This window comes from Lagenorhynchus albirostris, chromosome 3, assembly GCF_949774975.1.
Source record: "Lagenorhynchus albirostris chromosome 3, mLagAlb1.1, whole genome shotgun sequence".
NCBI classification, from domain to species: domain Eukaryota; kingdom Metazoa; phylum Chordata; class Mammalia; order Artiodactyla; family Delphinidae; genus Lagenorhynchus; species Lagenorhynchus albirostris.
Genome location: NC_083097.1, coordinates 158,472,580 through 158,492,750, shown reverse-complemented (window position 1 = coordinate 158,492,750; position 20,171 = coordinate 158,472,580). Strand labels below are relative to the sequence as shown.

Here is a 20,171-nt window from a genome sequence, read left to right as displayed (position 1 = left end):
TTTTAAGATAAAAAGTATCATTATTCTTAAAGTGCGGGAGCCAGGGAGTAGAGATGGAAGAATGATAACAGGTTTGCTGTTTTAATGCCAAGTTGGGTCATGAGTCAGCTCAGGAACTAGAGACATGGGCCAAATGTGTCTATAAGTGTAAATTTGAGCCAATTGCCAACTTTAAAAAATGAGAACGTTTCTCACAAAAGTTTGGATTTCTGGCTTTACTTATGACAACAGGAAGCTCTGGCACCAGTAGGTTGCTTTCCCCATGGTGATTCTGGGGTAGTCAAGGTACTTGTGTCTACCCAAGACACAGCAGTGCCCTCCATATTCCCATTGTCACTATCACTCTCTGCTGGTCACCCAGGTGCACAGCAATTGTCTAGATTACTCGTTGGCCCCTGTGGGCATTTGAATGTGCCACCCATGGAATTGATGTTTGTGCTTCTGAGCCTAAAATTAAAGTGAGGTGGTCCCAATAATAATTGGGACAGGAAGGCTCTGGGCTTTCATTTCTCAGAGTTCTTGCACCTCGGGCTCATGATTTTGAGCAAATCACAGCTACCTCTGCAAGGCTGTTTTTTCATCTCTGAAATGCATGCAGAAACTCCTGCCCTCCCTAACGTATGGGCTGTGATAAGGATCAGACTATAGCACCTGGTGCTTTATAATCTATAAAGCTCTGTGGTCCACATTTGTGTTTTAGTTGGTCTCACATCCATCCATCCCCGCTTGACCTGCTACAAGCACCCTAGTTTCCCTGGGGAATAGCCTCTCCCCTTCTCAGTCTACATGGTTAGGTGGTGTTGACTCCATCCTCAGCCTGGATGGGCATGGGGTCAGGCCCACCAATCAGAGTGTTGCATTCTTCCCAGAGATAGCTTTGTGTTCCGGGATGGGTGTATGAGCTAATTGGGGCCAATAGACTTAGAACCAGGACTTTGGTTCAAACTGTTGGAAAAGGGAAACTCTCTTTTCTACTGAACTTTGCTGTCATGTTGCTAACTTGGGGGTGTTGGGTCTGTAAATGGAGCTGACAAGGAGGAGAAAAAAACGGAAAGATGGTAGGAAGCAAGGTCTGGGTCACATAATCGGAGGCTTTGGGTCCAGATATACATCAACACATACAGTCTTTTTGCTTCAGGTTGAATGGGGCTAACTCACTGGAGACACGGGGGGGTTTACACTAGCAGGCAGACTTGTGAGCATTTGTTTGATTTAGATTCGTTTCCCTGGGCACTCCCTGATCTTGAGTCCTGGAGTGCTCCTGCAGCAGCAATCAGCTCTTCTCTCTGCCTGGATTTGACCATCTACACTGCTTTTTTTGAAGTTTTTGAGAGAGTCCTGTTGTGAGATTCTTGATGAAGGGCACTGGAAACGTTCACAGATGAGATAGCCATGTGTGGTGGGGGCAATGAAGCCATTGGAGGTTGGGATGATTCTGTTCACCACGGCATGGACAAACTGGATGGCCAGCAGTGTGCCTGTCGGGGGAAGTGGAGGGGAGGGTACAACAGATAAAAATGTGGCCACAGAGATCCAATCTCACACATTGAGAGTTGGCTGCATGGGGTCAAATCTCTGCTATGCCCCTTACTAGCTTAGGCATGAAAGCCAGCCTCTCAGAGTCCCTCTTGCTTCATCTGCAATATGCGAACAATAACTGAGCCTACCTGCTGAGGGGAATTCTGAAGATTTGAAGATGTCATGCATGTCAGGTGCTAACTATCAGTTTCAGCCAGAGCGAATTCAGTAAATATTATTATTGGAGGAGGAATGGGAAGACGTGTTGTGAACCTGCACAGGATGGGCTTTTAAGGCCACAATCCACAGACCTCACCTTCTGAGCCATCATCTTTTGGCCAGGCATCTCTGTTACTCTGTATTAGACTACAATGTATTGGATTATAATGTATTCAATTATAATGATGCAATCACAATGTTTTCAGTTATACTGTATTCGATTACAGTGTATTCCACTCTACCTGATATTCACTCAGCCACTTACTTGCTTTGTGACCTTGGGAAAGTTCCTTAATCACTCTGAACTTCAGCTTCTTCATTTGTCAGATGGAGATAGCAATAGCTCCTAAACCCCTGCCAGTGTCATAAGGGTTCCTTTCTCTATAGGAGAATGTGACAGAGGTGACCATGGGGACCAGGCAGACCAGCTTGAAACCACAGCCCACCCCATCTCTCAGAGCCTCAAATTTTGTAAAGTGGTGATGCCTATTGAGAGAATTAAATGGCATGGTGACAGTACCCAGGACACAAGAAATGTTAACTCCTGTTACTATGTCCTTAGTGTAATATTGAACAGAGTGAGAGATGTGAGGTTTTCAAAGTGGTTGATCTTAAGATGCCCAAACATTTACAGGGTCTAAGGAAAGAGAATGAATGAAGGTCAACATCCTATAAGATACAACATGTGAACATTGCAAATCTAGCTAATAAACTATTCAATGAAACATGTTCTATCCTTCTACGCTGATGGATGTACCTTCAGAACCACCTGGAAGATCAGGTTTGGGTTGAGGATTCTTGGGCTCCTCAGTTACATGCCAGAATGTAATGGTGTGGGAGAGCCCAGCTGTCTGTGGCTTGCCCGCTTCTCTTCCCACATCCAGCTCCATCTTATATCCCTAGAGGCCTCAGACACATACATGTGAACCCCCCAACCTAGCTCACACATCCAGACTCCATGCACACCACTCCAAGACCACCCTCCAAGTCTGGGGGTGTATACACAAGAGGCACAGCCCACTTTCAGAAAGATAGAGCTGGGGAAGAGGCCTGCACAGGCCCTAAAGAGGGCTCCTGGGCAGGTGGGGAGGCTGTTCTGGAGTTCTAGGTACCCAGAGCATGGGTCTAGAGGAGGAGGTAAGCTCCCATTGGGTCTGTCCCCTGAGCCTGCAGATACTTCTCTAAGCAGAGGGACCCAGCTAGGGGAGGCTGGAGTGGGGCCCTCTAATGGCCAGGATCCAGAACAGAGTCCTTCATTTCCAGATCTAAGCTCAGTCCTACCTGCAAAGCAAAATGACTCACCATCCAGCACACTCCAGACGATTATGGAGTGATCTTTCAAGCCTGCGTAGACGTACTTGTCATCCTTGGAGAAGCAAGCACATTGGACTCCTCTACAGTAAGAACTCTGCTGAAAAAGGTAATGTGATCTTGATTTCAGACTGAAAGACACCTAGGAGTGCAGCCTCAAGGCACTCGTATGGGAAGCCAGACTTATAAGCACCTTTTGAGAGATGGATCAAGTTAAAACCTGGAAAGATGGGTAGCATCGATATTCCCAGGACCAAAACATGTCTTCAGAGAGATTGGATTGAGAGGATTAGTGACATTTTGCACTGGAGAATGGGAATTATAGGGTTTAATTTCTTAAATGACCTTGGTTATACAAGTATTAGCTCCAATTGTATTTAATTAAAAGCTATATGCTAAATGCAATTTGGGATCCTAGAACAGAAAAAGAGAATTCACTGAAAAACATATGATCCCAATAAAGTTGATAGCTAATGATATTGTTCCCATGTTACTTTCTTAGTTTTGAAAAACGTACTCTAGTTGCATAAGATGTTAATATCAGGGGAAGCTGGGTGAGGGGTAGGTAAATGGGAACATTTGCATTACCTTCACAACTTAATCTGTAAATCTAAAATCATTCCAGGGACTTTTCTGGTGGTCCAGTGGTTGGGATTTCACCTTCCAATGCGGGGGGTGCGGGTTCGATCCCTGCTTGGGGAGCTAAGATCCCACATGCCTTGCAGCCAAGAAACCAAGACATGTAACAGAAGCAATGTTGTAACAAATTTGATAAAGACTTTAAAAAATGGTCCCCATAAAAAAAAGATCTCAGAAAAAAATCATTCCAAATTAAGTTTTATTTTTAAAAAAAAACCAAAAAGCTAGGTGTATTTAACTGCTGTGGTGACATTTCCCATCTCAACGAGGCAAAAGATTACTTACATCTGAGCCTTACAGTGGCTTCATAAAAATAAATGTCAAGTGGGATGAAGGCTTTTAAAGACAAAACTACACATATTCTGTTCTCTTAGTTACAAGATCGTCTCCCTTAGTTTATTAACAATTTTTATATCTTGCAACCTAAGGTATAATCTTTGTTCTCCATCTGAGAAACTGGAATAATAGCAACAACCTTACAAGATTGTTGTGAGGATTAAATTATAGAATGATATTTTAATATGTATATTTTGCATAATTACATAATGTGAATTTGTAAATATATAATACAGCTCTTAATCATATTGATACAAAAATTATAACTCCTTACAAGATGGACAGTGCAAACTGTCTTAGACATTTTGTATGAAAAGAAGTCACCAGTTTCCCTTTTCAGAGCCTTCACAGTTGCTGTTCCTTCTGCCTAGAATGCTGTTCCACAAGACTTATCTGACCGTCTTAAATAGCAGCCCTTGCCCATCTCTACCTCTCTTTATCTTGCCCTATTTTTCTTCAAAGCTCTTGCTGCACCCCAACCATCATGTATTTGCTGCTTTGTTTTTTTGTTTGTTTGTTTTTTTGCGGTACGCGGGCCTCTCACTGTTGTGGCCTCTCCCATTGCGGAGCACAGGCTCCGGACGCGCAGGCTCAGAGGCCATGGCTCACGGGCCCAGCCGCTCCGCGGCATGTGGGATCCTCTCGGACCGGGGCACGAACCTGTGTCCCCTGCATCGGCAGGCGGACTCTCAACCACTGCGCCACCAGGGAAGCCCTGATTCACTTTTTTATAAAGCAGAAACTAACACAACATTGTAAAGCAATTATACTGCAATAAAGACGTTAAAAAAAAAAAAAGTACTTCTCTGAAGACTCTGGGGGGAGCCAGCCCTGCCAATGCCTTGCTTTCGGGCTTCTGGCCCCTAGAACAGTGAGTGAAGAAATTCTTGTTGTTTTAAGCCACCAGGTTTGTATGGCAATTTGTTACAGGACATTTGTTTTGATTTTAGAGAGATGAGGAAGTGGCAGGCACTGGAATAATGGGACTAGCATGGGACAACCAGGAGGTAGGAAAGGCCTGATGTGTTTGAAGACCAGCATGGAGGCCAGTGCAGCTGGAGCAGAGTGAAGGAAGGGGAGGTGAGTGAGAGGAAGGGGTGCCAGATTTAGCAAAACAACAACTGCAACAACAACAGGACACCCAGTTAAATTGGAATTTCAGAGGAACAGTGAAATTTTTATGAGTATATCCCACAATGTTATGTGGGATATACTTATACTAAAAACTTGATTTGTTTACCTGAAATTTAACTGAGTGCTCTGTATTTGTTTTGTTTTGTTTTGTTTTGTTGTTGTTTTTTGTGGTACGCGGGCCCCTCACTGTTGTGGCCTCCTGTTGCGGAGCACAGGCTCTGCAGCCATGGCTCACGGGCCCAGCCACTCCGCAGCATGTGGGATCCTCCCGGACTGGGGCACGAACCCGTGTCCCCTGTATCGGCAGGCAGACTCTCAACCACTGCGCCACCAGGTAAGTCCCAGTGTTCTGTATTTTATCTGGCAACCCTACCCAAGGGGACTTGTTCTCTTGTGTTCCAAATACTGTCTGAGTGAACGTTTTGTTGAGAGGACCCCTAGCAGCGCAGGGAGGTGGGTGAAGGCCAGATTATGCATGGCCTTCCAGGCCCCATACAGGAGAGAGTGCAGGCCCTGCTTCTGCTCAGCCAGTAAATGCACCATGGGACACACCGCAGCAGCTGGCAGAGAAACTCAGCTGTTAGTGTGTTTATTGTTTTTTTTTGAGTGGGAAGGAAGCCGCCCCCTTACTTTATAAAAAGATCTCTGTCCCTGGAACACCACAGATCACCTGCTAAGTCACGCATTTCCATTGGCACCGACAGCTCAGGTCTCGTTGTGGGTGCTGGGTTAGCATGACCTCATTCAAGTGGATACCCTGTGCTTTCCCAGGAGTTATTGCTGACAAGATAGGCAAGCCATCAATTCTTCCAGAGGTTCAGAAATAAAACATTGTCGGTAAATAAACAAACATTCAGCATCTTATTTGAGGCTGCAGAGTCAAGCCTGACTATGAAGTCAAATCCCAGCCCCTCCACTTACAGCTGTGTGACCTCAAGCAAGTTACCTAACTTCTCTGTGCCTCAGTTTCCTCATCTATAAATGAGAATAATCAAAGTGCCTACCTCCCAGGGCTATTGGGGTGTAAAGGAATTAACACATGTTAACTGTTTAGGATGGGTTCTAACACACTGTAAATACCCAAGTATTAACTACTGTTATTACAAGGTTAACTCTCTCACTGAGGAGTTACGGTATGAGGCTGTCTGCTGTGCACCTCACATGTGACATCTCGGTTTAGCCTCAAGACAATCCCTGGATCAGGTCAGGTCACTGAGGGTTGGGGGCTGAGTCTGCCTTATGTCTCTCCATGCTCCCTGTGGAATTACTTTTATTGAACCGTGCTTGAATGATAGCCTCGCATGGAAGGATGTTATGGATGAAACATGTGTGTGGGAAACTGAAGAAATGCACCAAAATATCTGCTGTCCAAGGATATTTGCATTATACTCTTATGCAGTAAAGGATGAGCTCAGCAGGCCTGGGTCATCCACACCCTGCACATGAAAGATTTGGTCCTCGTCTGGCTCCTGGAAGGTGACCTCTAAGCCCTTGGAATGTCCTGCCTAAAAGGAGTATCTTTGTTACCCTGAGGCCTTGGGCCACACTGCATGGTCTATGCTCAGAGCGTGATGTATGGTGGGAGCTTTGGGACATGCCGTATCAGCTTGACCTCAAGGGTGGGGCTGGTGATTCAGGTTAGCTGTGCAAGGATCAGCCGTGTCTACATGACCATCTAGCAGTAAAAAGCCCGGACGCCAAGGCTGGGGTGAGATTTCCTGGTTGGCAGGACGCCATGGATGTTGTCATACATCATTGCTGGGTAAGTAAGACTCCACTGGAGGAGGACAAGCCCGTGCTTGGTCTCTCCTGGACTCTGCCCCGTGTGCCTCTTCCTTTTGCTGATTTTAATCTGTACCCTTTTGCTGCAATAAACTGTAACTGTGAGTGTAACAGCTCTTCTGAGTTCTGTGAGCCCTAAAAAATCATGAGACCTGAAGATGATCTTGGGGACCCCTGATTCTATTTATCAATGAAATCCTTGCCTCATCTTAGCTGACTTAAGATTGAGGTACATCTTGCAAGCAAAGGTTGGTTCCCAAAACTGTGGATGGAAAAACTGCTCAGGCTCCTTCTTCTCACTGGAGGCTGGAAAGAGCCACACTTGAAACCCAACTGTAACAAGTTTCTAGGTCACTGAGGTCCTCAATGCCTTTGGTCTCAGTCTTGATTCTATCTTGTGCCACCATGCTCATTTTCTTTTGTCTTTTGTTCCCGTTCCCCATGCTTATTTTATACACACTTAAGTCACTTGAAATTCTTTTGGAAACAGGATGGAGGGTATACATCATTCAACCTGCCGTCAGTCAATCTTAGAGGATAAGCATTTATCTACTGGACCTGCACTCTCCAATACGGTTGGCACAAGTCACACGTGGCTATTAATGAGGCTGGTCTCAAGAGATGAGCCATAAGTATAAAATACATGCTAGATATCAAAAACTTCACACAAGAATTTTAAAAGTAATGTGAAATATACCATTAACATCATACTGATTTCCTGTTGGCTTTTGGGGTCTATGGTATTAAATAAGATATATCATTAACACAAATGTCACCTGTTTCTTTTTACCTTTTTAACGAGGGTCAGGAGAAAATTCACAGTATAAATGTGGCTCACATTCGTAGTCTGCATTACTGGACAGTGCTGGTCTAAAGTGTCTTTGGCCCCTGGAAATGGCTTTGTAAAAATCAGACTGATTTAAGGGCAGTGAAAGTAATCTGTATGATACTATAACGATGGATATACATCATTATACATTTGTCCAGACCCACAGAATATGCAACACTAAGAGTGAACCATAATGTTAGCTATGGAGTGTGAGTGAGGATGCTGTGTCAGTGTAGGTTCATCAGTTGTAACAAATTCACTACTCTGGTGGGCCATATTGAAAATGGGGGAAGCTGTGTGTGAGTGGGAGCACAGCCCCACACATGGGTATATGGAACTCTCTGTATCTTCTGTTTGGCTGTGAACCTAAAACTGCTCTAAAATTTTTTTCTTTAAAAAAAAATCAGGATGTGGAGCACCTGTTGGTCACCTCTACCAGGTAGCCTTCCCTGATTGCTTCAGACTAAGGAAAGGGAATCCTGTCACATGTTCCTATAGCCCCTGTTTCTTATCTTGACATAGCACCAACCAGTCTTTCTTGTGGCTGGGGTAGTGTGGGCTGAGTGTACCCTGTCCTCTCACCCTACCTCCCTCTATCCCTGTGACTCTCTGGCAGGAATAACCACTCCCATTTCCAAGATAATGGACCGGAAGCCCAGAAAGTTTCAGAGATTTATCCAGAACATGTGTTGGCAAACTACAACCCGTGGGTGAAAATTGGCTGGTCCCCGATTTTTATATGTGAGCTAATAGTTTTTAAGTTTTTTACATGCTTGAAAAAACTAAAATAAGATTACTATTTCATAACACATGAAAATGGTATGAAATTCAAATTTCAGCATCCATGAAAGTTTTATTGGCACATAGCCATACTCACTTGAAATATCATCCATGGAGGCTTTTGAATTACAAGGGCAGGGTTGGATAGTTGTGACAGAGACAGGCAATGATCTTTATTTACTATGAGGCTCTTTGCAGAAAAAGTTTGCTGACCCTTTTCCCCCTTTCCCCAAGCCCCTCTCTACTTCCAACCAAATCCGGAGTTGCCGCCTCATGACTCCAAATGAGAGCTAAATGCTACCTGCAGCGAGAAGGGACTCATCTTCAGAGACCACCAGGAACCCCACGGCTTCTGGAAGCTTCTCCAGCAGGCTGTCTCCTTCGGAGGAAACCTGAGCAGAATCAAGGGTGTCCATCAAGCATTTCCACTGGGTTAAGCGTTCAGGGTCAAGAGCTTGCATTTGACGCAGGGCTCTGCCACTCACCAGCTCTGTGATCCTAAGCAAATTCCTTAGCCCCTGGCTGCCTCAGTTACCTCATCTGTTAAATGGGAGATGATACCAGGACTGCCTCACAGGGCTATCGTGGTTAAGAAGTGCATAGGATGGTTCCCTCTGGCCCATAATCAGTCCTCCCAAAGTGGCAGCTATTATTATTACTGTTGACATTGTTGTCATAACCAACTCGGGGACCCAGAGAACATCCCAGCACTCTAGTTTTCTACCCCCAGAGGCGCTCTGAAGATCTCAAATAAGGTCGAAAGGTAGGTTGGAGCCGGAGGAGGGCAGCATCATTCTCCCCATTCTCGAATGGCAGAAATGAACTGGGTTTGTTCAGATCTAAGAGGAAGGTTTGGGGTTTCTTTTTTTCCTTTCTTTTTTTTTTTGCTTTTGTTTTTGTTTTAAGCAAGGGCAGGAGGAAGTGAGTTTCTACATGGCTGTTGATGAAATAAAAATTATATTTTAATTTATCGTTTACAAAACTAATTTATATGTTAAGGCAGGACAAGAAAAAATTAAACATAAAATTCTCTCTCTGTGTTAGTTTGGGTATTCTCCTCCCCTAAGGTGCGGTGTGATTTGCATTACACATTAACCAGAGCTCCTCAAAGATGGGAGTGCCTGCTCAACCGTAAACATCAATTTTTCCCCCTTTCTTCTGACACTAGCAATGTAACTTCTTAAAAGAATTGTGTTCCTCTATGACATAAATCACAGCAAGATCCTTTTTGACCCACCTCCTAGAGAAATGGAAATAAAAACAAAAATAAACAAATGGGACCTAATGAAACTTAAAAGCTTTTGCACAGCAAAGGAAACCATAAACAAGACCAAAAGACAACCCTCAGAATGGGAGAAAATATTTGCAAATGAAGCAACGGACAAAGGATTAATCTCCAAAATTTACAAGCAGCTCATGCAGCTCAGTATCAAAAAAACAAACAATCCAATCCAATAATGGGCAGAAGACCTAAGTAGACATTTCTCCAAAGAAGATATACAGATTGCCAACAAACACATGAAAGAATGCTCAACATCACTAATCACTACAGAAATGCAAATCAAAACTACAATGAGGTATCACCTCACACCAGTCAGAATGGCCATCATCAAAAAAATCTAGAAACAGGGCCTTCCCTGATGGCGCAGTGGTTGAGAGTCCACCTGCCGATGCAGGGGACATGGGTTCGTGCCCCGGTCTGGGAGGATCCCACATGCCGCGGAGTGGCTGGGCCCGTGAGCCATGACCGCTGAGCCTGCGCGTCCGGAGCCTCTGCTCCACAATGGGAAAGGCCGCAACAGTGAGAGGCCCGTGTACCGCAAAAAAAAAAAAAAAAAAAAAAAATCTAGAAACAATAAATGCTGGAGAGGGTGTGGAGAAAAGGGAACACTCTTGCATTGTTGGTGGGAATGTAAATTGATCCAGCCACTATGGAGAACAGTACGGAGGTTCCTTAAAAATAGAACTACCATACGACCCAACAATCCCACTACTGGGCATATACCCTGAGAAAACCATAATTCAGAAAGAGTCATGTACCAAAATGTTCATTGCAGCTCTATTTATAATAGCCACGACATGGAAGCAACCTAAGTGTCCATCAACAGATGAATGGATAAAGAAGATGTGGCACATATACACAATGGAATATTACTCAGCCATAAAAAGAAACGAAATTGAGTTATTGGTAGTGAGGTGGATGGACCTAGAGTCTGTCATACAGAGTGAAGTATGTCAGAAAGAGAAAAACAAATACCGTATGCTAACACATGTATATGGAATCTAAGAAAAAAAATAAGGTCATGAAGAACCTGGGGCAAGACGGGAATAAAGAGAATGGACTTCTCCTACTAGAGAATGGACTTGAGGATATGGGGAGGGGGAAGGGTAAGCTGTGACAAAGCAAGAGAGTGGTATGGACATATATACACTACCAAACGTAAAATAGATAGCTAGTGGGAAGCAGCCGCATAGCACAGGGAGATCAGCTTGGTGCTTTGTGACCACCTAGAGGGGTGGGATAGGGAGGGTAGAGGGAGACGCAAGAAGGAAGAGATATGGGAACATATGTATATGTATAACTGATTTGCTTTGTTATAAAGCAGAAACTAACACAGCATTGTAAAGCAATTATATTCCAATAAAGATGTTAAAATATATATATATATATATATTTACCAAATGTAAAATAGATAGCTAGTGGGAAGCAGCCGCATAGCACAGGGAGATCAGCTCGGTGAAATGTGACCACCTAGAGGGGTGGGATAGGGAGGGTGGGAGGGAGGGAGACGCAAGAGGGAAGAGATATGGGAACATATGTATATGTATAACTGATTCGCTTTGTTATAAAGCAGAAACTAATACACCATTGTAAAGGAATTATACTCCAATAAAGATGTTAAAAAAAAAAAAAAGAATAGTGTTCTTTCCCAGCTCTGTAGGGGGTCGTGGTGACCCGCTGCTCGCTTTTTACTTGTTTACGGGGCCTGTATATCCTTGGTATATCCTTGGTGAACAGGCAATACCAGCATGTCATTCTGATGTATGATCGTTTGTCTCAAAAATGTATATGACTGTGCCTTCGACTTCCAACAGGCAGCACAGTTCTCAGAGCTTTCTGAGAATCTGCTTCCCGGGTTATAATCCTCAGTTTAGCTCGAATAAAATTCCCCTTTTTCTTCTTAACTTGATAGTTAATTGAATTTTCGTCGACAGTGTTATTGTTGATTTTTTCAAAAACGTGATTCTTTTAAAACTTAAAAAAATTAAACTGTAATACTGTATCATTAAAAAAAAGAAGAAGAAATAGCCAGAGCTCCCCGCGAGCATCTTTTCACCTTCCCCGCCGTTCTGCTTTCTCCCTGGAAGGCATCTTTGTCTATGTTTGCTGAGAATCCATTTGTGTAGGTAAACATTTACACAAGCCTCCTTTCTCCACCATCCCTCGTAGATATTGTTCTGCAAGTTGCTTTTTTCGCTTAATGTGTCTGGGGTAGCGGTTCTCAACTGGAGCAAGGGGTGATTTTGTCCCTCCCCGCTGAGAACACTGGGCAACGTCTTAGAGACATTTTTGGTTGTAAAGATAGGGCAGATGCTCTGCATCGAGTGGGCAGTGGCTACGGATGCTGCTGAACACCCTACAACGCATAGGACGGCTCCCAATGGCAAAGAAGGACCTGGCCCCAGCTGTCAATGGCACCCAGGTGTAGCATAGCGCTTAAGAGCATGGACCCTAGAGCCAGACTGCTTGAGTTCAAATCCTGTCTGTGACACTTCCTAGCTGTGTGACCTTAGGCAAATGACTTCATCTCTCTGTGCTTCAGTTTAACGCATCTGTAACATACAGATAATGGCAGCAGCTACATCTTAGTTGTGTTTTGAGGGTTAAATGAGATAACAGGTATAAAAGTCCCTGCAATAGCCCTTAGTACACAGTGAGCACTGTGTGAGAGTTTATTATTTCCATGAAAGTATCTCTAGGCCAGGGGTCAGCAAATTTTCCTGTAACGGGCCAGATAGTAAACACTTTAGACTTTGTGGCCATGTGGTCTCAACTTTGCCATTAGAGCACAAATGCAGCCACAGACCGTATGTAGACAAACGGTCTGTGGTTATGTGCCAAGACAACGTCATTTATGGACATTAAATACGGATTCTATGGAATTTTCACATGTCACAAGATATTCTTCTTTTAAAAATCGTTTTTCAACCATTAAAATCAGAAAAACCATTCTCAGCTCATGGGCTGAGCAAAAACAGGCAGTGAACCAGAGTTAGCTGACCACTGCTCAAGGCTATCTAATTTTTTATAGTTATGTAATCTTCCATGGTATAAAATTTCCTTAATTCACTTAACTATTTTCCCATAGATGGACATTTCAGATCATGTCAATGTTTTGCTATTACACGGAGGGATACTATCGTCAAGGCTGGTCTCATTTTAAGTGAGGGGTATATATCTGAAGATCTCAGATAATACAAAACATGACAGATTTGAGAGGGATTTTCCCCTTGGATGGATGAAGGATGGTTGGTGTTTCTGTCCACCAGCTACAGTGCTGCTGTCACTCACACTAGTGTAAACACAGTCTTCAATTCACCTACCCCCACCCCTCGCTGCGAGATCATAAGATGCTAAATAAATTTTAAATGTGTTTGCATTTTCCCTATTTATGTGCATATTTCCTAAATGTGCACATAAAATGAGACTGAATACTTTTATAATATTATTTCGTATTTACCTAAGTCAAATTCACATGAAATGAGGCCACACTCTGTTTACATTTGTGTGCACATGGGCAAGTATTTAAGATGGGGATGTGACTTTTTAATCTTAGACTCTGCAAGACTTCTCTCCCAAGGGTTTCACCAATCTATACCCCCATGAAGAAGGCAAAGTGCCCAAGAAATGGATTTCCTTTTCACAAAAATACGTACTTTTTATGTTCAAAATAAGAGCTCTGTTACATGCACTTTGCTGAACCAGATAAATTTGGGGAGGTGTTTTTAAAACATTAACATTTAGATAGTAAAATAAAGCTCCCTTCCTGACAAAATCATCCTTCCATGCATTAGTCAGTTTCAAAGTTTCACTGAATTGCAATGACTAAAGGCAGGTGCTAGTAGGCTCTCTGGTCTCAAGGTTGGAATTGCCCTATGCAGGCAGCACATGCAACATTACAGTTGTGCTCAAAAGAAATGCATGTGTTTATTTCAGAGCAGGATGGGGTCTATTTACATTTTTTTTTTTTTTTTTTTTTTGCGGTACACGGGCCTCTCACTGCTGTGGCCTCTCCCGTTGCGGAGCACAGGCTCCGGACGCGCAGGCTCAGCGGCCATGGCTCACGGGCCGAGCCGCTCCGCGGCATGTGGGATCTTCCCGGACCAGGGCATGAACCTGTGTCCCCTGCATCGGCAGGCAGACTCTCAGCCACTGCGCCACCAGGGAAGCCCTATTTACATTTTTACCTTGTAGGTTTCATGTTATTTCAACCCCAGGCTCTAAGCTGACATATACATGATCTTCTATCATAGCTTGCAGGTCTAGAGGCTCTAGCATCTTGAGTTCCACTTGGACTTCAATATTTCAGAGCCAGCTTGGATGAGGAGTGATGGCTGGGTACCACACAGGAACTTTGGTGCAAGAGCACTGCTTTTCCCAAGACCAAATAGTTCTAGAGTCTTTGGATACCTACTTTTTCAAGCTCTGATTTTCCTAGGACACAGACAGCTTTGAGCTGAGCTTTCTCCTCTAGTTACTGTTTCTGGTGCTCTTCCTTTATTCATTGGACTTTCATCTGGTGTTATATCCCCACAGCCTGAAGAACTTATTTCCAGCATTTCTTTTTTTTCCCCCCCAGCATTTCTTATAGTGCAGATTTGTTGGAGACAAGTTCTCTCAGCCTTTATTTGCCTAAAAATGTCTTTTATTTCGCTTTCAGTTTTGAAGGATAATTTCCCTGTAAATAGGAGTCTAGGTTGACAGGTTTTGGCTTTTTCTTTCAAATTACAGATGCCATTCCTTCCATTGTCTCTGTCCCCATTGTTTTCAATGAGAAATCAGCTGTAGATCTTAGCATGGACAACCATGGTCTGTAATGGGTCTTTTTTCCTCTGGCTGCTTTTGATATTTCTCTCTTTATCTTTGGTTTTTGGCAGTTTGATTATGATTGCTGAATTATGGCTTTCCTTCTTTTGACTGGTAGAGAGTGGAGAATTGAGATGGGGAAGGGAAGCAGCCAATAAATGTGGCTCATCAAGCCAGTGATCAATGCAGGCAAACATAGCTGAGTCCTGCTGGGGATGCTCTGAGAGAGAGTGTAGAGCATGCATCAGAGATGCCCCCACTGAGGGGCCAAGTGCTGGGTGGGGTTCTATGCACCACCTCTATTTCAGGTTGGCTGAGGACTGCTCCCAGGAGCATTAACACAGAGGCCAAGTGTGCTGGTGTGGGGGGAGAGGAGATAGAAAAAAACCTCAACCAGGTGCAGAGTCACAGGTGTGCAGCTGTAATGTAGGTGCCTGACAACAAGCTTTTTGATTGCTGAGGCAGCCATTTCAAAAGACATCCATCTTGAATAAACATGTAGGCAGCTACTAGCAAAACAACTAGATAAGGAACCAGGATGTCCACCCATGAAGGTTCCTCTTTCAGAAAGCCCTGGAGAACCTAGATAACTGACCACTTGGGTGACGCCCTTCCCCTTCCTGTGTCCTAATTCCTCCCCATATGTTTTAAATTTGCCAATAAAGAGTGAATCCACAAAATGCTAGACACCCCACCCTCAGACCCCAATAAAGGCAGAGCCCCAAGTCCATGTTTGTTCACTCCCTCTCTCAACTCTCTCTCTCCCCTAACTTCACTGTGTGGCCCTTGGGCATGCTATTCACCTTCCTCAAAGTTCCCTGATGGTTTCTTGCTGAAGTGCATCCTGTGATCATAAGAAGAGCCACAAGAGCCGGCCCAGTCATAAATAGGGGCTCTGTGGGAGAAATGTGTGTAGAGCCCCCTATGAGTGATGTGTGCCCAGACAAGCACCATAGGCATTCCTAACTGAGGGCACTGCCATCAGTAGGCTTGGGACTGACAGAATAGTCTTCAGAACCGAGGGGATCGGGATGGGGCACCAAAGGTGAGTTATACAGGGAGAAATCTGAGTTAACTAGCACCATGTTTCCAATTCACTCCAGTGTTATCTTAGCATCCCCACCCCAGTTGGAAGCCTGAACAAGTGCCCATCTGTCCATCTCTTGTTGTGACCCTGGATGTAGGTGCCATGTTCCCTCTCCCCATTTTACAGATGAGGAAACTGAGGCTCAAAGAAGGGCTGAGTAGCCCAAGAATACAACTAGGTAAAGGCAGGAGTGGGATTTTCTTTTCTGTTTTTTTTGTTTGTTTGTTTGTTGAAATATAGTTGATTTACAATGTTATGTTAGTTTCTGGTGTACAGCAAAGTGACTGTTTTATATATATATATTCTTTTCCATTTTTCATATACTTTTCCATTATGGTTTATTACAGGATATTGAATATAGTTCCCTGTGCTATACAGTAGGACCTTGTTGTTTATCTATTTTATACGTAGTAGTTTGTATCTGCTAATCCCAAACTCCTAATTTAGCCCTCTCCCCACCTCCTTTCCCCTTTGCTAACTATAAGTTTGTTTTTTACATCTGAGAGTCTGTTTCTGTTTTGTAAATAATTCATTTGTATCATATTTTAGATTCCACATATAAGTGTTATAATATGGTATTTGCCTTTCTCTTTCTGGCTTACTTCACTTAGTATGATAATCTCTAGGTCCATCCATGTTGCTGCAAATGGCATTATTTCAATCTTTTTTTGTTTTTTTTGTGGTACGCGGGTCTCTCTCACTGTTGTGGCCTCTCCCGTTGTGGAGCACAGGCTCCGGACGCGCAGGCTCAGCGGCCATGGCTCACGGGCCCAGCCGCTCCGCGGCATGTGGGATCTTCCCGGCCCGGGGCACAAACCCGTGTCCCCTGCATCGGCAGGCGGACTCTCAACCGCTGCGCCACCAGGGAAGCCCTATTTCATTCTTTTTATGGCTGAGTAGTATTCCATTGTATATATATGCCATATCTTCTTTATCCATTCATCTGTTGATGGACACTTAGGTTGCTTCCATGTCTTGGCTATTGTAAAGAGTGCTGTAATGAACACTGAGGTGCATATATTTTTTTGAATTAGAGTTTTCTCTGGATTTATGCCCAGGAGTGGGATTGCTGTATCATATGGCAACTCTAGTTTTAGTTTTTTAAGGAACCTCCATACTGTTTTCCATAGTGGCTGCACCAATTTTCATTCAGGACTAGGATTTTCAAACTCAAGTATGTCTGACCCTAAAGTCCAAGTTCCTTGCTAGGCTGAAGGATATTACTGAGGACAATCAGTGAATGAAGGAGTAAAGGGAAGCAACCGAGAGGCCTGATGAAAGGGCTGGGGACGTCCTCCACGATCGTGTTTGGTGCCTTGATTGCTCAGGGAGGCTACAAGGTATGAGGTCCAGAAATGTGGGGCTTTGGGATGATTCTTTAGTGGTCATATTCCTCCCTTCCTCAAACTCTCACTTCCTCAACAGGACATACAAGACCATCTGCGATCCATTTCCACGCCACCTCTCTTTTCCCTATAACACCAGGCGTGTTCCTACTTTCCCACCATGATATCCCCTATTCCCCCCGTCTTCCCTTATTCATCTTGGAAATCCTTCTTCTTCTGAGGCTCCCCCCGCCCCGGAGGGAAGCCTTCCCAGACTGCCTCTTTCAGAAGTATTTGTTCCTTCCCCCAGCCAAGAACACACTATTTCTACCTCTACTGAAAACAGACCCTGTTACTCTGTGTCACTATAAGTCATTGGCAAACCTGGCTCCCTCCCTAGATTGAGTTCCTTGAGGATGTGGCTGGACTCTTATACTTCTACAGCCCCTCCAATGCCTGGCAAGCTGCCCTTGTTCCTCCGCCTACGACTTCTATATAACTCACTCTTGGTGCCCCATCCATATCTTCTCAGCATACTCCTCTATTCCTGAAGGCTGCTCACCACACACCTGCAACTCTGCACTGGGTTGTTTTTTCTGACCCTATCCTTCCACACACTTGGCCTCTGTGTTAATGTTCCTGGGAGCAGCCCTCACCTAACCACTGATGGAGCTGGTGGATAGAACCCCAGCTCCTGACCCCTCAGCAGGGACAGTTCTGATGCACATTCTATACTTCCTCCCAGATCATCCCCAGCAGGATTGAGCACCAACAATCGCCCACACTGGCCAGCCCCCAGGAGACACCAAGAGATGTTTCCTGGACTGCGCTGAATTGCAGATCCCTAGAATGAAGAAGCCCAGTGTCATTTATTAAAAGATCAAAGGTGAGATGGTTTCTCGCAACTTCTAGGCCATCTGAGCATTTTGGAGCTGAATTAATGTTGGCATCCTATTCAGTCAAGTTGCTTACCAAAGAGATGGAGCCCTTGCTGGACCTGGTCACCATCTTTCTTTGTTTCTGGACTGAGACCCCACAGGTTATTGTTTCTTCTTTGATGCTGGACAAATGTTGCTTCCTTTGCAGTGTTCCTGTGGCTGAAGTCCACAGACTGACCACGTCACCCTGCGACACCGTCAGCAACGTGGCCCTGGAAGCCAGCACTGCCATGCACACCCAGGGGTCAGAGGCATCCCCCAGGATATGGAAAATCAGCTCTTCAGTTTCCAGATTCCAAGCACTGATCTAAAGGAATGATGAAAAGAAAGAGCCATGTCAGAGGGAGACCTAGTCTGCAAGTTTTCCAGAGTCGAATGCAAGACCTCTTCTTTTTTTTTTTTGTCATTGCAATTAAAAAATTTTTTAATCTTTGTACAATTTTGTAAAGTTCCTTTCCATTTACAGTTATTACAAAATATTGGCTATATTAAGACCTATTTTTTTTTATAGTTCATGCGTTTTATCATCGACACTCTGTCAGTTTTAAAAAAAGGAGTGGGGAAGGAAGAGGGATCCTGGATTGGATCTTGGAATGGCAAAAGGACATTCATGAAAAAATGGATAAAATCCAAATAAATTCTGGAACTGAGTTGATAGTAATTGTCAATATTAATGTCTTAGTTTTGACAAATGTACACTGGTTATATAAGATGTTGACTTTGGAGAAGGCTGGAACAAGGCCATACGGGAACTCTCTCTACTATCTTTATAGCTTTTCCATAAATCTAAACTTGTTCTAAAATAAAAAGTTTTAAAAATAGAAGAACAGTCAGCTATGCCAAGTGCCTATATGTTCATTCCAAGTAATTGCTGATTAATAATTAAAGAGGTTTCATTTTTAACCTTACCCCCAAAAGTACCTTTTTATCAGCAGTAATCATTTAAATAGTAAACATTTCCCATTAATTCTATTTGTGGGATTTACACTAAAGAAATAAGGAGAGATACACACAAAGATATATGTACAAGGAAAGTTACCTCAGCTATTTGAAAGTGCAAAGAAATGGAAACAACCTACATGTTCAGTAATGAGGGATTAGTTAAATAAACTACAGCAGAGCCATGCAACAGAATCTTGTGAAATCACTAATCATGCTGTTTTTGAAGAATGTTTAAAGTTATGGGCAAAAATAGCTTTATAAAACTGCTTAGGGACTTCCCTGGTGGCACAGTGTTTAAGAATCCACCTGCTAATGCAGGGGACATGGGTGCGATCCCTGGTCTGGGAAGATCCCACAGGCCTCAGAGCAACTAAGCCCATGTGCCACAACTACTGAGCCTGAGCTCTAGAGCACACACACCACAACTACTGAGCCCACACCTAGAGCCTGTGCTCCACAGTAAGAGAAACCACCGCAGTGAGAAGCCTGCACACTGCAACGAAGAATAGCCCACACTCTCCACTGCTAGAGAAAGCCCTCGCACAGCAATGAAGACCCAACGCAGCCAAAAATAAATAAATAAATAAATTTATTTTTAAAAACTGTGTATATGGTTTTATCCCCATTTTGTTTCATACACACATGTACATGTGCATACACACACATGCACCATGTAAAACAAAATCATGTAAATGTTAATAATGGTAATGTTTGCAATTATTTATTATATATTATTTCTTTACTATATTTTCCAAACTTTTGCTGATAACAAAGCTGATTTCTATAATCAGTCTTGAAATCAACCCACACTTCTGTAATATTGAAGCCTACATTGTCCAATAAAAATATAATGCAAGCCACACATGACTTTATATTTTTTATTAGCCACCTTAAAAAGGGTAAAAAGAAACAAGTGATATCAATTTCAATGGTATACTTTATTTAACCCAGTATATCCAAATGTTATCATTTCAACATGTAATCAATATAAAATTATTATTGAAATATTTTACTTTTTCATGATACTGAGTCTTTGAAATCCACTGTGTGTTTTATACTTACAGCACATCTCAACTTGGAATAGCCACATTTCAAGTGCTCAATAACCACATCTAGCTGGTGGTTCTCCACTTTGGACAGCATAGTTTGTAAGCTACCAATATTACTTACATTAACAACCATCAATTACTAATAAAATAGAATAATTAATAGCTATTAATTATTTGTTGCTTACAATGTACCC

At 43.3% G+C, this 20,171-nt stretch overlaps 1 protein-coding gene across 1 annotated transcript in view; it reads right to left on the bottom strand.

Moving 5' to 3' along the window:
* Window positions 1-1,175: 1,175 nt before the first annotated feature.
* NWD1 (NACHT and WD repeat domain containing 1) overlaps window positions 1,176-20,171 on the bottom strand; it is a 62,515-nt gene continuing 43,519 nt past the window's right edge. The window contains 5 exon segments of the mRNA XM_060146406.1: window positions 1,176-1,319; window positions 1,321-1,478; window positions 3,040-3,148; window positions 8,854-8,940; window positions 18,021-18,293. Coding sequence (XP_060002389.1) covers window positions 1,176-1,319; window positions 1,321-1,478; window positions 3,040-3,148; window positions 8,854-8,940; window positions 18,021-18,293 — 771 coding nt within the window.